At 39.2% G+C, this 16604-nt stretch overlaps 1 protein-coding gene across 7 annotated transcripts in view; it reads left to right on the plus strand.

Moving 5' to 3' along the window:
• COG6 (component of oligomeric golgi complex 6) overlaps positions 1 to 16604 on the plus strand; it is a 164840-nt gene that overhangs the window by 83210 nt on the left and 65026 nt on the right. For all 7 annotated transcript variants that reach the window (XR_007513179.1, XM_049853371.1, XM_049853375.1 and 4 more), the window contains one exon: positions 1679 to 1796. Coding sequence is in view for 6 of the 7 variants with exons in the window: in XM_049853371.1 (XP_049709328.1) it covers positions 1679 to 1796 (118 nt within the window). In the remaining variant the exon portion in view is untranslated. The remainder of the gene's footprint in view (positions 1 to 1678; positions 1797 to 16604) is intronic.

The raw sequence follows: 16604 nt of genomic DNA on the forward strand, positions 1-16604 counted from the left end.
CTGAAAATTCAAGTAATGGAATTATAATCATGTTTAGGAGAAGTATAGAGTGAAATACCGGAAGAAACATCTAAAAGTATCTAGCCTAATAGTACTGAATAAACTTTAGCAAATTTGAATATGAATAACTGTAAAATACAGCTGATAACTTCAAATTTTGTTAAAAAATCAAAGTGTATCTCAATGTCTCAAAAGTTTGTATTAAAATATCAGTTTGTATTCATTCAGTTTTTTTTCTCTGTTCCTTGATGCATGCTTTTATTCAGGGAAATAATTGTTTTCATTGCCTGCATAGGTGCGTGATAGAATGCCTTCCAGTTTATTTTGGTGTTTGGTTTATACTGTTTTTTTACTCAAATGCCTTTTTTGTTTTTTTTTAAAATTCAAGTATATGGCTGCCTATCTAGGAATTTGTATTTTGCTGTTAGCTTTATGTTTCTTACTGATAATTTGCTTTGTCTACACGAATTATGTAGGAATTCAGTCAAATTCATTATAGTTTCAGAATATGATGAAATATATGGTATTGGTATTTGCTTTTATAATATATCCTATCTGGTATATCACTTATCAGTTACTCTGTTTTTAGCCATTTACCTGTATTTATTAATGCCAGTATATTTATCTTCAACAATCTACTTTTTTTATGTATAGTAAGATTATTGTGCTTTCAGAAACTATGATTTTTACTAGATTACAGTATATTTTTGCATCAACAGAAAACATTTTCTCTTAAAAATTATTTTAAAATTACTTTTAGTACATGCATTAGAAGGATTAGATGAATAAAATTGCAAATTGTTTTATATACGTGCTTGACTTACATCCTGGCACAAAGGGGAAACCTTGGATGAGGCCTAAAAATAGGTTTATAATAGCAAAGTGAGGAATACAGAATTTGCTATATATTATTTCAGAATATCTGGTTTTTCATAATTACTCGCCTCTGTAAAATTGAGGAACTATATGAATAAGCTGTTGATATGGTATAACAGTTTTAATTAAAAGAGAAACTCAGTATTAATAAAATTTAAATATTTTATTTTCAAATATTTAAGTATTATTGCACCAGTGTAAAATATTTTATTTCAAAATATGTACACAATGAAGAAAAATATTTGATGAAACTATTGAATGATTTTCTTAGAACTAAAATTAAATATTTTCTGGATGCTGAGAACATAAGTCTACTAAAACAAAGGAAGAGTATAGCTATGAGTTTGCATATCATGAGTGTCTGTTCTAACCTGCAGTTTTGCTAAAACCAAAAAAAAAAAAAAAAAAACCAAACCCACTGCCGTTGAGTCGATTCCGACTCACAGCAGCCCTAGAGGACAGAGTAGAACTGCCCCGTAGAGTTCCCAAGGAGTGCCTGGCGGATTCGAACTGCTGACTTTTTGGTTAGCAGCCGTAGCACTTGACCGCTACGCCACCTAGCAGTTTTGCTAAAGGTATTGTGAAATACAGAAAGCATAGTAGTTAGTTTTCATTTTTCATCACTTAAAAGGGAAAAAAAACCTGACATTTTTCTATGAAACTGGAGTAATTGTTCTCAATTTTTAATTGTCTTCTACATAAAAACTTTTATATAAATCTAGATTTTTTTTAAAGCATTATACTTAGCTAAAGAACTGAATTTTTTCAGCATGTTTACAGTTTGAAATGTTTTTGCTTTCAGTGGCATTGTTGGAAATAGTGCAACCACCTTGCTGACTACGATTGAAGAAATGCATTTGCTAAGCAAAAAAATATTCTTTAATAGCTTGAGTCTTCATGCAAGTAAGTTAATGGACAAGGTATGTTTCAAAAATAGAATTCTTAAACTGTGAATGTGAATCATTCATGTTTAAAGGTGTCATTTTAACATTGTTGCATTAATGATGATTTTTTCCCTATTCGACATAATGCTCTTTTGAGTTCTTCCTCTGAACAGCAGAATTCATTTTAATTATGGCTTGTAGTCTGTGTTCCAAAACAATATAACATTGAGTCATAACTGGAGGTAGAATCCTTAAGCCCTAATTTGTCTACCATTTTTCTATAACCAAAAATTTGTAACTAAGGCAAACTTACTATATTTAGGTGGCAATTAAGATGATTGGAAAACTGGGACTCTCACGAAGTATTTTTTTTTTCTTGGAACACCTTGTATTTTTACCCTTTGATGTCCCAGCTTTGTCCTTATCAAATTTTTACTATTCTGGTTGCAAACTATAATTATTAAAATAAAAAGCAAAAACACCCTGCAAAAGAACAAACAACAACAAGAACATGAAAGAGTCTTGCAAGAGCCAGTATTTTAATTTGAGCAGTGTATTGAGTCAGGACCTTAAGGAATGGGTCCACAGTGATAAGATTCTTCTTTATTTTTACTTCATTATTGAAAACTCAAACTTTTCAAGGATGTATCGCATGGTGTCTTAGGCTGGGTTCTCTAGAGAAGCAAAACCAGTAAAGCGTATAAATCTATATATAGATACAGATTTATATCAAGGAACTGGCTCATTTGATTGTAGAGGCTGGAATGTCCCAAGTCCGTGGATCAGCATAGAGGCTTCTCTTGGCCATAGGGGCTGGCAAACCCAAGATCGGCAGGTCAAGGAGAGCAGGGCTCTTGCTCACAGGCTGTGAAGATGGATGAATCCAAAGATTGGCAGGCAGGTCCGGCAGGTTTCTCCTGATTCACGTAGCTGCTAACTCAAGATCAGCAGATAAGCTGATAGCTCAAGTCCTAAGAGCCAGAGGTCCAACAAGCAGGAGGCAGCTGCAGGATCCAGAGCGAGCAGAAAAGCCAGAACACCTGCTTATATTTGGATCCAGGCCACACACCCAAGGAAACTCCCTTTCAGCTGATTGGCTACTCACAGCAGATTCCATTATGGGACTGATCACGTATAAACACTGAGGGTCATGGCCCAGCCGAGTTGACACACAGTCTTAACCATCACACATGGCTAGCCTTTTTTTTTTTTTAAATCATGCTACTGTATCTAATGGGTTGGCTAGATTAGTCAGAGATTCTGTAATATAGTATAAAATAGTAGCTATCCAATATGGAGTACCTGGTTAATATTCACATTCTTAAACTCAAAAAACTTAAACCAAAACCAAACCCACTGCCATAAAGTCAATTCTGACTCATAGTGACCCTCTTAAACAAAGTATAACTGCAGTATAAGACTTCCAGAACTAAGTCTTTGTGGAAGGAGACTGCTATGGGTTCGAACCACTGACCTTCTGGTTAGCAGCCAAGCACATTAACCACTGTGCCATCAGGGCTCCTTTTGTAAACTCAGAGATGCCTTGGTAGGGTTTTGCTTCCGGACCTTCATGCATGACTCAAATTCTTTTAAATAACAATGTATTATTTCTGTAATTGTAGGATCTGCTTCTATTTTTTCTTGCTTTATGTATTTCTGTTTGCACAGAAGTATACTAAAAGTCTTTTCTAGTTGGGTACATATCTCTTCTATCTAGACAGAATTGTTACCTTGACTGAATTCTTTTAAAATAATTCATACATGATACAAATATTGGGCATGAACAAACATGTTAGCTGTCATGTTTGTTAACAGATAATTAAAATGTCAAAGTCTTTTGGCTTCAGGTTATGTCTCCTTTAGTGGAAGATGGTCAAATAAATGAGTGATTAGTATAGCATTACATGTGTTATGAAAGACGTGCCCAGGGTGCTTGGTGGCACAGGAGGAGGAGTATATGCAGCAGTCTGCGTATTCTTTCCAGAGAGGGAGATAATAGGACTTAAGGATTTAAATAGGTGAAGAAGGAAATGTGTAGAGATCATTCTAAGTAGAGGAAACAGAATATGCTAGAATACAAGCTATGGGAAAACCAGTAAACAGATTTTTTTTTTTTTTTTATTATTAAGCTTCAAGTGAACATTTACCATTCCAATCAGTCTGTCACATGTAGGTTTACATACATCTTACTCCCTTCTCCCACTTGCTCTCCCTCTATTGAGTCAGCCCTTACAGTCTCTCGTTTCGTGCCAATTTTACCATCTTCCCTCTCTCTCTATCTTCCCATCCCCCCTCCAGTCAAGAGTTGCCAACACACTCTCCCGTGTCCACCTGATTTAATTAGCTCACTCTTCATCAGTATCTCTCTCCCCCCCACTGACCAGTCCTTTTCATGCCTGATGATTTGTCTTCAGGGTTGGTTCCTGTCCTGTGCCATCAGAAGTTCTGGGGAGCATTGTCTCTGGGATTCCTCTAGTCGCAATCATACCATTAGGTGTGGTCTTTTCATGAGAATTTGGGGTCTGTATCCCATTGGTCTCCTGCTCCCTCAGGAGTTGTCTGTTGTGTTCCCTGACAGGGCAGACATTGATTGTGGCCGGGCACCAAATAGTTCTTCTGGTCTCAGGATAATGTAGGTCTCTGGTTCAAGTGGCCCTTTCTGTCTCTTGGGTTCTTAGTTGTCGTGTGACCTTGGTGTTTTTCCTTTGCCTTTGCTCCCGGTGGGTTGAGACCAATTAATGTATTTTAGATGGCCGCTTGTTGGCATTTAGGGCCCCAGGCGCCACAATTCAAAGTGGGATGCAGAGTGTTTTCATAATAGAATTGTTTTGCCCATTGACTTAGAAGTCCCCTCAAACCAAGTTCCCCAGACCCCAGCCCCTGCTTCGCTGACCTTTGAAGCTTTCATTTTATCTCGGAAACCTCTTTACTTTTAATCCAGTCCAATTAGGCTGACCTTCCTTGTTTTGAGTGTTGTCTTTCCCTTCACCCAAAGCAGTTCCCATCTACAGATTGATCAATAAAAAGCCCTCTCCCTCCCTCCCTCCCTCCCCCCTTTGTAACCACATAAGTATGTGTTCTTCTCCGTTTTTTCTATTTCTCAAGATCTTATAATAGTGGTCTTATACAATATTTGTCCTTTTGCAACTGACTCATTTCGCTCAGCATAATGCCTTCCAGATTCCTCCATGTTATGAAATGTTTCAGAGATTCGTCACTGTTCTTTATCGATGCATAGTATTCCATTGTGTGAATATACTACAATTTATTTACCCATTCGTCCGTTGATGGACATCTTGGTTGCTTCCAGCTTTTTGCTATTGTAAACAGAGCTGCAGTAAACATGGGTGTGCATATATCTGTTTGTGTGAAGGCTCTTTTATCTTTAGGGTATATCCCGAGGAGTGGGATTTCTGGGTTGTATGGTAGTTCTATTTCTAACTGTTTAAGATAACGCCAGATGGATTTCCAAAGTGGTTGTACCATTTTACAATCCCACCAGCAGTGTATGAGAGTTCCAATCTCTCCGCAGCCTCTCCAACATTTATTATTTTGTGGTTTTTGAATTAATGCCAGTCTAGTTGGTGTCAGATGGAATCTCATTGTAGTTAATTTGCATTTCTCTAATGGCTGATGATCGAGAGCATTTTCTCATGTATCTGTTGGCTGCCTGAATATCTTCTTTAGTGAAATGTGTGTTCATATCCTTTGCCCACTTCTTGATTGGGTTGTTTGTCTTTTTGTGGTTGAGTTTTGACAGAATCATGTAGATTTTAGAGATCAGGCGCTGGTCTGAGATGTCATAGCTGAATATTCTTTCCCAGTCTGTAGGTGGTCTTTTTACTCTTTTGGTGAAGTCTTTAGATGAGCATAGGTGTTTGATTTTTAGGAGCTCCCAGTTATCTGGTTTCTCTTCATAATTTTTGGTAATGTTTTGTATTCTGTTTATGCCCTGTATTAGGGCTCCTAGGGTAGATCCTATTTTTTCTTCCATGATTTTTATCGTTTTAGTCTTTATGTTTAGGTCTTTGATCCACTTGGAATTAGTTTTTGTGCATGGTGTGAGGTATGGGTCCTGTTTCATTCTTTTGCAAATGGATATCCAGGTATGCCAGCACCATTTGTTAAAAAGACTATTATTTCCCCAATTGACTGACACTGGTCCTTTGTCAAATATCAGCTGCTCATACATGGATGGATTTATATCTGGATTCTCAATTCTGTTCCATTGGTCTATGTGCCTGTTGTTGTACCAGTACCAGACTGTTTTGACTACTGTAGCTATATAATAGGTTCTGAAATCAGGTAAGGTGAGGCCTCCCACTTTCTTCTTCTTTTTCAGTAATGTTTTGCTTTTCCGGGGGTTCTTTCCTTTCCATATGAAATTAGTGATTTGTTTCTCTATTCCCTTAAAGTATGACATTGGTATTTGGATTGGAAGTGCATTATATGTATAAATGGCTTTTGGTAGAATAGACATTTTTACTATGTTAAGTCTTCCTATCCATGAGCAGGGTATGTTTTTCCACTTAAGTGTGTCCTTTTGGATTTCTTGTAGCAGAGTTTTATAGTTTTCTTTGTATAGGTCTTTTACATGCTTGGTAAGATTTATTCCTAAGTATTTTATCTTGTTGGGGGCTACTGTGAATGGTATTGATTTGGTTATTTCCTCTTCGGTGTTCTTTTTGTTGATGTAGAGGAATCCAAGTGATTTTTGTATGTTTATTTTATATCCTGAGACTCTTCCAAACTCTTCTATTAGTTTCAGTAGTTTTCTGGAGGATTTCTTAGGGTTTTCCATGTATACGATCATGTCATCTGCAAATAGTGATAGCTTTACTTCCTCCTTACCAATCTGGATACCCATTATTTCTTTGTCTAGCCTAATTGCCCTGGCTAGGACTTCAAGTACGATGTTGAATAAGAGCGGTGATAAAGGGCATCCTTGTCTGGTTCCCGTTCTCAAGGGAAATGCTTTCAGGTTCTCTCCATTTAGAGTGATATTGGCCGTTGGCTTTGCATATATGCCCTTTATTATGTTGAGGAATTTTCCTTCAATTCCTATTTTGGTTAGAGTTTTTATCATAAATGGGTGTTGAACTTTGTCAAATGCCTTTTCTGCATCTATTGATAAGATCATGTGGTTTTTATCTTTTGTTTTATTTATGTGATGGATTACATTAATGGTTTTTCTGATATTAAACCAGCCTTGCATACCTGGTATAAATCCCACTTGATCAGGGTGTATTATTTTTTTGATGTATTGTTGGATTCTATTGGCTAGAATTTTGTTGAGGATTTTTGCATCTATGTTCATGAGGGATATAGGTCTAAAATTTTCTTTTTTTGTAATGTCTCTACCTGGTTTTGGTATCAGGGAGATGGTAGCTTCATAGAATGAGTTGGGTAGTATTCCGTCTTTTTCTATACTTTGAAATACCTTCAATAGTAATGGTGTTAAGTCTTCTCTGAAGGTTTGGTAGAACTCTGCAGTGAAGCCATCTGGGCCAGGACTTTTTTTTGTTGGGAGTTTTTTGATTACCGTTTCAATCTCTTTTTTTGTTATGGGTCTATTTAGTTGTTCTACTTCTGAATGTGTTAGTTTAGGTAAGTAGTATTGTTCCAAGAATTTATCCATTTCTTCTAGGTTTTCAAATTTGTTAGAGTACAATTTTATGTAGTAATCTGATATGATTCTTTTGATTTCATTTGGTTCTGTTGTGATGTGGTCCTTCTCGTTTCTTATTTGGGTTATTTGTTTCCTTTCCTGTTTTTCTTTAGTCAGTCTAGCCAGTGGTTTATCAATTTTGTTAATTTTTTCAAAGAACCGGCTTTTGGCTTTGTTAATTCTTTCAATTGTTTTTCTGTTCTCTAATTCATTTAGTTCAGCTCTAATTTTTATTATTTGTTTTCTTCGGGTGCCTGATGGATTCTTTTGTTGCTCACTTTCTATTTGTTCAAGTTGTAGGGACAGTTCTCTGATTTTGGCTCTTTCTTCTTTTTGTATGTGTGCATTTATCGATATAAATTGGCTTCTGAGCACTGCTTTTGCTGTGTGCCAGAGGTTTTGATAGGAAGTATTTTCATTCTCGTTGCTTTCTAAGAATTTCCTTATTCCCTCCTTGATGTCTTCTATAACCCAGTCTTTTTTCAGGAGGGTATTGTTCATTTTCCAAGTATTTGATTTCTTTTCCCTAGTTTTTCTGTTATTGATTTCTAGTTTTATTGCCTTGTGGTCTGAGAAGATGCTTTGTAATATTTCGATGTTTTGGATTCTGGAAAGATTTGTTTTATGACCTAATATGTGGTCTATTCTAGAGAATGTTCCATGTGCGCTAGAAAAAAAAGTATATTTTGCAGCAGTTGGGTGGAGAGTTCTGTATAAGTCAATGAGGTCAATTTGGTTGATTGTTGTAAGTAGGTCTTCCGTGTCTCTATTGAGCTTCTTACTGGATGTCCTGTCCTTCTCCGAAAGTGGTGTGTTGAAGTCTCCTACTATATATGTGGAGGTGTCTATCTCACTTTTCAATTCTGTTAAAATTTGATTTATGTATCTTGCAGCCCTGTCATTAGGTGCGTAAATATTTAATATGGTTATGTCTTCCTGATCAATTGTCCCTTTTATCATTATATAGTGTCCTTCTTTATCCTTTGTGGCGGATTTAAGTCTAAAGTCTATTTTGTCAGAAATTAATATTGCTACTCCTCTTTTTTTTTTGCTTATTGTTTGCTTGATATATTTTTTCCATCCTTTGAGTTTTAGTTTGTTTGTGTCTCTAAGTCTAAGGTGTGTCTCTTGTAGGCAGCATATAGATGGATCGTGTTTTTTTATCCAGTCCGTGACTCTCTGTCTCTTTATTGGTGCATTTAGTCCATTTACATTCAGCGTAATTATAGATAAGTAAGTTTTTAGTGCTGTCATTTTGATGCCTTTTCATGTGTGTTGTTGGCCATTTCATTTTTCCACATGCTTTTTTGTGCTGAGACGTTTTTCTTAGTAGCTTGTGACATCCTCATTTTCATAATGTTTAACTTTGTGTTTATTGAGTCGTTACGTTTTTCTTGGCTTTTTTCTTGAGTTATGGGATTGATATTCCTTTTTGTGGTTACCTTATTATTTACCCCAATTTTTCTAAGTAAAAACCTAACTTGTATCCTTCTATTTCGCCTTGTATCACTCTCCATCTGGCAGTTCAATGCCTCCTATATTTAGTCCCTCTTTTTGATTATTTTGATCGTTTATCTATTGATTTCCATGATTTCCTGTTGTGTGTATTATTTTGTTTATTTATTTATTTATTTTTTAGAATTAGTCTTAATTTGTTTGTTTTTCTGCTTTCCCTATTTGAGTTGCATTGATATCAGGACGTTCTGTTTTGTGACCTTGTATTGTGCTGGTACCTGATATTATTGGTCATCCGGCCAAACAATCTCCTTTAGCATTTCTTGCAGTCTTCGTTTAGTTTTTGCAAATTCTCTAAACTTGTGTTTATCTGTAAATATCTTAATTTCTCCTTCATATTTCAGAGAGAGTTTTGCTGGATATATGATCCTTGGTTGGCAGTTTTTCTCGTTCAGTGCTCTGTATACGTCGTCCCATTCCCTTCTTGCCTGCATGGTTTCTGCTGAGTAGTCTGAACTTATTCTTATTGATTTTCCCTTGAAGGAAACCTTTCTTTTCTCCCTGGCTGCTTTTAAAATTTTCTGTTTGTCTTTGGTTTTGGCAAGTTTGATGATAATATGTCTTGGTGTTTTTCTTTTTGGATCAATCTTAAATGGGGTTCGATGAGCATCTTGGGTAGATATCCTTTCGTCTTTCATGATGTCAGGGAAGTTTTGTGTCAGGAGTTCTTCAACTATTTTCTCTGTGTTTTCTGTCCCCCCTCCCTGTTCTGGGACTCCAATCACTCGCAAGTTATCCTTCTTGATAGAGTCCCACATGATTCTTAGGGTTTCTTCATTTTTTTTAATTCTTTTATCTGATTTTTTTTCAGCTATGTTAGTGTTGTTTCCCTGGTCCTCCAGAAGTCCCAGTCTACATTCTAATTGCTCGAGTCTGCTCCTCTGACTTTCTATTGCGTTGTCAAATTCTGTAATTTTATTGTTAATCTTTTGGATTTCTACATGCTGTCTCTCTATGGATTCTTGCAACTTGTTAATTTTTCCACTATGTTCTTGAATAATCTTTTTGAGTTCTTCGACAGTTTTATCAGTGTGTTCCTTGGCTTTTTCTGCATTTATCCTAATTTCATTTGTGATATCTTTAAGTATTCTGTAAATTAGTTTTTTATATTCTGTATCTGATAATTCCAGGATTGTATCTTCATTTGGGAAAGATTTTGATTCTTTTGTTTGGGGGGTTGGAGAAGCTGTCATGGTCTGTTTCTTTATGTGGTTTGATATGGACTGCTGTCTCCGAGCCATCACTGGGAAACTAGATTTTCCAAGTAGTCGGCTAAAAAAAAATGCAGTCAGATCCCTATCTGAATTCTCCGTCTGGCTCCGGGTATTCAGATGTTAATGGGGTCGCCTGGGGAGGGTGGGGGAGGGATCTGATAGCTAGGAGTGTAGCACCACAGAATATAGAGCTGAACATCACGTTCACGCTCCGCCCCCATTCGCCAAAATCCGGGCTGAACGGGTCCCTGGCTAGGACACTGCTTTCCTTGCTCGGAAACCAGTCACTTCCTCCTGGGGGCTTCCTCCGGTGCGCGGCACCGCTCGTGGGCACTCGGTGGGCGTTTCCCGCACGAACGGGTGGGCCCGCCCCCAGGGTCTATTCAGGCGATTATAATTGGGTCCCGCGGTCACGCCCCGCCCGTGCGCATGCCCAAATCCCAGCGGGATGACTTCTGGGTTGAGACGCTGCTTTCCCCGTTCCGGAACCAGTCACTTCCTCCTGGGGACTTCTCCTTCCGGTGTGCCACACCTCTCACGCGAACTGGGTTGGCGTCACCTGCACGGCCAGGTGGGCCCGCCCCCTGGGTCAATTCAGGGTAATAAAAATGGACCCTGCGCTCACGCCCCGCTCGTGCTCGCGCCCAAGTCCCAGCAGGATGGCACCCCGTCTGGGACGCTACTTTCCCCGCTTCGGGACCAATCACTTCCTCCCGGGGGCTTCTCCCTCCGGTGTGCCACACCTCTCGCGCAAACTGGGAGGGCGTCACTCGCACGACCAGTTGGGCCCGCCCCCTGGGTCAATTCAGGGTAATAAAAATGGACCCCGCGCTCACGGCCCGCCCGCGCGCGCGCGCGCCCGTATCCCAGCGGAATGGCTCCCCGTCTGGGATGCTGCTTTCCCTGCTTTGAGACCAGACGCTTCCGGGGATTTCTCCCTCTGGTGTGCCGCGCCACACGCGCGGACTGGGTGTGCGTCCTCCCGCACGAATGTGTGGGCCCCGCCCTGGGGTCACTTTAGGGAAATATAGTTGACCCCCCCCGCTCGCGCCCTGTCGGCTTCTCGCCTAACTCCCAGCGGGACGGCACCCCAGCTGGGACGCTGTTCTCCCCCCTCCCAGATCAGTCACTGCCTCCCGGGTGCTTCTCCCTCTGGCTGCGCCTCTACGCCGCCCGCGCCAACCTGCTAGACTTCCTTCCGGGATGGGTTCGGGGGGGAAGGGGTGGGCCCCCTTTCTGTGCCGTCTGCCCCCCTGGGCTCTGCCCCAGATCGGGCTCCGAAGGTCACCTGCCTGGTGCGCTGGCTCCTGGTTCTGAAAACAGTCGCTGTCTGCCCGTATTTGTTCGTTTTCCATCTCTAAGTCTGTGCTTGTTGTTCAGAGTTCGTAGATTGTTATGTATGTGATCGATTCCCTTGTTTTTCCGAGTCTTTGTTGCAAGAGGGATCCGCGGTAGCGTCCACCTAGTCCGCCATCTTGGCCCTGGGTAAACAGATTTTTTGATTATAAAAAAAATCACTTGGGAAGTGGTGTGGCATGTAGATGGGGGGCCAGTTGGAGACAGGGCATACAGGAGAATATTGAAGTAGTTTATATGAAGATAAAAGATCTAAGACAGAGACTGCCAATAGCAATGAAAGGACAGATTCTTGAGGGGGAGAGTTGAACCTTCAGAACCTGGTGGTTGATTGGATGTGGGCAAGAGGGAAGAGTCTAGAATAATTCCCAGGTTACCAATCTGGGAATCTTGATGCTGATCACCATTATCTAGAATACAGAAAAAGGATAAAATTTGGGGATAAAGATTATGATATTAGTTTTAGACAAGTTGAGTTTGAGGTACCTCTGAGATGCATTGTAGAATTAGTCTGATGTAGTCGGGAGCTAAAGAGATTTTATAAAAGTGATAGTTGAATCCATGGATGTGAGTGAGGTCACCAGGAATCATGTTTTTTAACATATTTTGTAAGAGTCGTGGGAAGCACTGACATTAAAGAGGAGAAAAGACACCCTTGTAGGATACTGAGTGGTAATCGGCAGTTAGGCAGGAGAAAAATGAGGAGAGGGTTTTGTCAGAGGAGTCAAGAGAAAATAAAGCTTCCAGAAGTAGGGCATGGTTAATAATGACAAATGCTATATAAAGAGTTCTAGGAGGCGGGGCCGAGATGGTGGAGTAGTCAGATGCTTCCAGTGATCCCTCTTAAAACAGGTGAAACGATTATATATCTGAGAAGTTAGGGGCCCTGAACATCAAAGGAAAAGTTAGAAAATGGACTGAGCGGAAGCGGGGGGCGGGGGGAGAGACTGTTCAGAAGTGGTGAGAAGTTGCTGGATCTGACTCAGTGGAGACTCTCAGGCACGATCCCCTGGAGCAACCATGGTGGGGCTGGAGGTAGCGTTCCGGACATGGTTTTCTCAGGGAGAGACACCGAGCTGCACAGTCTACTCACACCTCTGGAACCAGAGAAGAATGACACTCTTGGCAAAAGCTAAGAACTTGCGTTTATTTTACCATGCTCCCAGCCCCCAAGCCAGCTTCAGTACCTGTAGATTTCCTTGAGCCTGAGATAGGTCCTGCTGCATGTCCTGATCCATTCTCCTGGCCTTGGAGAAGGAATAAATTAACAATTAGGGGAAAAGATAATCTGCCAGCTCCACTAAGCTGGGGAGCTTAGGACAGAAGCAGCTCCTGTCCAGGCACAAATGGATTGCCGAGTTTGAATGCCTATCACCCCTGCATGGACCTGTGTGGGCCCCTTTCAGGAGAATAGGCCTTTGTTGGCAGACTGCAACTGTTTCAGCTGTGCGATGGAGAGGTGGGTGTTTGATGTTAGACACCACTTTGCTATTAAACAGGGTCCTCACCTACCCACCTACCTGGTGGCTCTACCCAAGTCACCTAACCACCTGTGACAGAGTTCCAAGGATAAGTGGTACCTACCAGTCCTTACAACCAAAAGCATTGGGTGCCCATGGTCCGGCTGCAGAACCCACTCAGCTGTGTGGTATAGGGAACAGGGATGCCCTTTTCTTACAGACACTCAGGGGACGGTTGTCAGCCCTGTGCCTTATTTAGAGGATGACCCTGCTGCAACCAGATACCTGTGCCTACATCAATCATGCTTTCCCCTCTGAGTCTGTAGGACAGAGCCTGTACCACACACTTGATGACAAACTACCTGGATACCTGAGCTGCATCCGTACAAAAAAAGTGAATGGATTCGTAGGCTCGTGTATCTGGTAACAGCTCTAGCCATCTGGTGACAGGACGTTAGAGCTTCAAAGGTGAAAATAATCAAGCTAGCTTACCGAAGTAGCCTAACAAAGCAAGAAGCTAGAGCAAACATAAATTATTACAAGAACTTACAGATGGCTCAGAGACAAAAGTCAATATCAAATCACATAAAGAAGCAGACCACGATTGATTCAACAAGCTCTCAAAACAAAGAATCAAGGAATCTTCCGAATGAAGGTGTCTTCCTGTAATTACCACATGTGGAATACAAAAGATTAATATACAGAACTCTTCAAGACATCAGGAACGAGATCAGGCAAAATGCAGAACAAGCCAGGGGAGACACAGATAAAGCAGTTGAAGAAATTAAAAAGGTTATTCAAGAACATAAGGAAAAATTTAATAAGCTGCAAGAGTCCATAGAGAGACAGCAATTAGAAATTCAGAAGGTTAACAGTAAAATTACAGAATTAGACAACTCAACAGAAAGTCAGAGGAGCGGAATTGAGGAAATGGAATGCAGAATTAGTGAGATTGAAGATAAAGCCCTTGGCACCAATATATTTGAAGAAAAATCTGATAAATTAAAAAAAGGAGAAACCCTAAGAATCACGTGGGACTCTATCAAGACAACCTGGGAGTGACTGAAGTACCAGAACAGGGGGGGATAACAGAAAATACGGAGAGAATTGTTGAAGATTTGTTGGCAGAAAACTTCCCTGGTGTTGTGAAAGATGAGAAGATATCTATCTAAGATGCTGATCAAACTCTGTATGAGGTAGATCTAAAAAAAAAATCAATCACCAAGACATATTGTAATCAAACTTGCCAAACCAAAGAGGAAGAGAGAATTTTGAGTTTGGCTAGGGATAAACGAAAAGTCGCCTACAAAGGAAACTCAATAAGAATAAGCTCGGACTACTCAGCAGAAACAATGAAGGCAAGAAGGCAATGAGATGAGTTATATAAAGCATTGAAGGAAAAAAATTGCCAGCCAAGAATGATATAAACAGCCAAACTGTCTCTCAAATATGAAGTTGAAATTAGGACATTTCCAGATAAATAGAAGTTTAGGGAGTTTGTAAAAACCAAACCAAAACTACAAAGAATACTAAAGGGAGTTTTCTGGTTAGAAAATCAATAATATCAGATATCAACCGAAGACTAGAACACAGGACAGAGCAATGAGATGTCAACCCAGATAGGGAAATCACAAAAATAAATCAAGATAGAAAAATGCTCAAAACAGGGAAACAGCGATGTCATTATGTAAAAGATGACAACATTAAAACAATAAAGAGGGACTAGAAAATGTAGTCACAGATCTTTCATATGGAGTGGAAGTCAAGGTGATGTAAAGAAATAAAAGTTAGGTTTAAACTTGAAAGATAGGGGTAAATTTTAAGGTAGCCTCAAAGGAACGCAACAATCCTACTCATCAAATAAAAATACAAGAAGAAAACAAAGACTCAGCAGAAACAAAATCAAAAACAACGAATAAGAGGAAAAGACAATATATAATTATGAACTACTCAGCACAAAAAATTAAGTGGGTAAAAGAAACTCAACAACACACAAAAAAGACATCAAAATGACAGCACCAAACTCATAGCTATACATAATTACGCTGAATGTAAATGGATTAAATGCACCAATAAAGAGACAGAAAGTGGAAGAATGGATTAAAAAAACACGATCTGTCTATATGCTGCCTGCAAGAGACACACCTCAGACTTAGAGAAAGAAACAAACTAAAACTTAAAGGATGGAAAAAAATCTGTCAAGGAAACAACAATCTAAAAAGAGCAGGAGTGGCAGTAGTAATCTCTGTTAATATAGACTTCAAAGTTAAATCCACCACAAAGGATAAGGAAGGACACTATATAATGATTAAAGGAACAATATTCCAGGAGGATATAACCATATTAAATATTTTTGCACTCAATGACAGGGCTTCAAGATACATAAAACAGACTTTAACAGCGTTGAAAAGTGAGACAGCTGCACAATAATAGTAGCAGACTTCAACACACCACTTTCGGCGAAGGATAGAACATGCAGAAAGTACCTCAGTGAAGACATGGAAGATCTAAATGCCACAATCAACCAACTTGACCTCATAAACATATTTAGAACACTCCACCCAACAGAAGCCATGTATACTTTCTTTTCAAACGCACATGGAACGTTCTCTAGAATAGACCACATATTAGGTCACAAAGCAAGCCTTAACAGAATCCAAATTATCAAAATATTACAAAACATCTTCTGCGAGTATAAGACCCTAAAGGTAGAAATCAATACTAGAAAAACCAGCTAAAAGAAATCAAACATTTGGAAACTGAACAATACCCTGCTCAAAATGACTGGGCTGTAGGAGACATTAACGATGGAATAATGAAATTCATAGAACCTATGAAAATGGAAACACTTCCTATCAGAACCTTTGGGACACAGCGAAAGCAGTGCTCAGAGGTCAAATTATATCAATAAATGCACACATCCAGAAAGAAGAAAGGGCCAAGATGAAAGATTTATCCCTAGAACTTGAACAAATAGAAAGAGGGGAACAAAAGAAATGCTCAGGCACCAGAAGAAAGCAAATAATAAAAATGAGAGCACAATTAAATTAAACAGAAAGCAGAAAAACAATTGAAAAAGTTAACAAGACCAAAGGCTTGTTCTTTCAAAAAATTAACAAAATTGATAAACCATTGGCCAAACTGAGAAAAGAAAAACAGGAGAGGAAGCAAATAACCTGAATAAGAAATGAGATGGGCGGTATCAGAACAGATCCAACTGAAATTAAAAGAATCGTATCAGATTACTGTGAAAAATTGTACTTTAACAAATTTGAAAACCTAGAAGAAATGGATGAGTTTGTAGAAACACACTGCCTACCTAAACTAACAGAAACAGAGATAGAACAACTAAAGAAACCTATAACAAAGGAAGCTATTGAAAAAATAATTAAAAAACTCTGAACCAAAAAAAAAAAAAAAAAAAAAGCCCTGGCCTGGACGGCTTCACTGCAGAGTTCTAGCAAACTTTCAGAGAAGAGTTAACACCACTACTACTAAAGTTATTTCAGAGCATAGAAAAGGATGGAATACTCCCAAACTTATTGTATGAAGCCAGCATATCCCTGATACCACAACCAGCTAATGATACCACAAAAAAGGGAAATTACAGATCTGTATATCTCACATGAAG

The sequence above is a fragment of the Elephas maximus genome, chromosome 14, assembly GCF_024166365.1.
Source record: "Elephas maximus indicus isolate mEleMax1 chromosome 14, mEleMax1 primary haplotype, whole genome shotgun sequence".
Lineage (NCBI taxonomy): Eukaryota > Metazoa > Chordata > Mammalia > Proboscidea > Elephantidae > Elephas > Elephas maximus.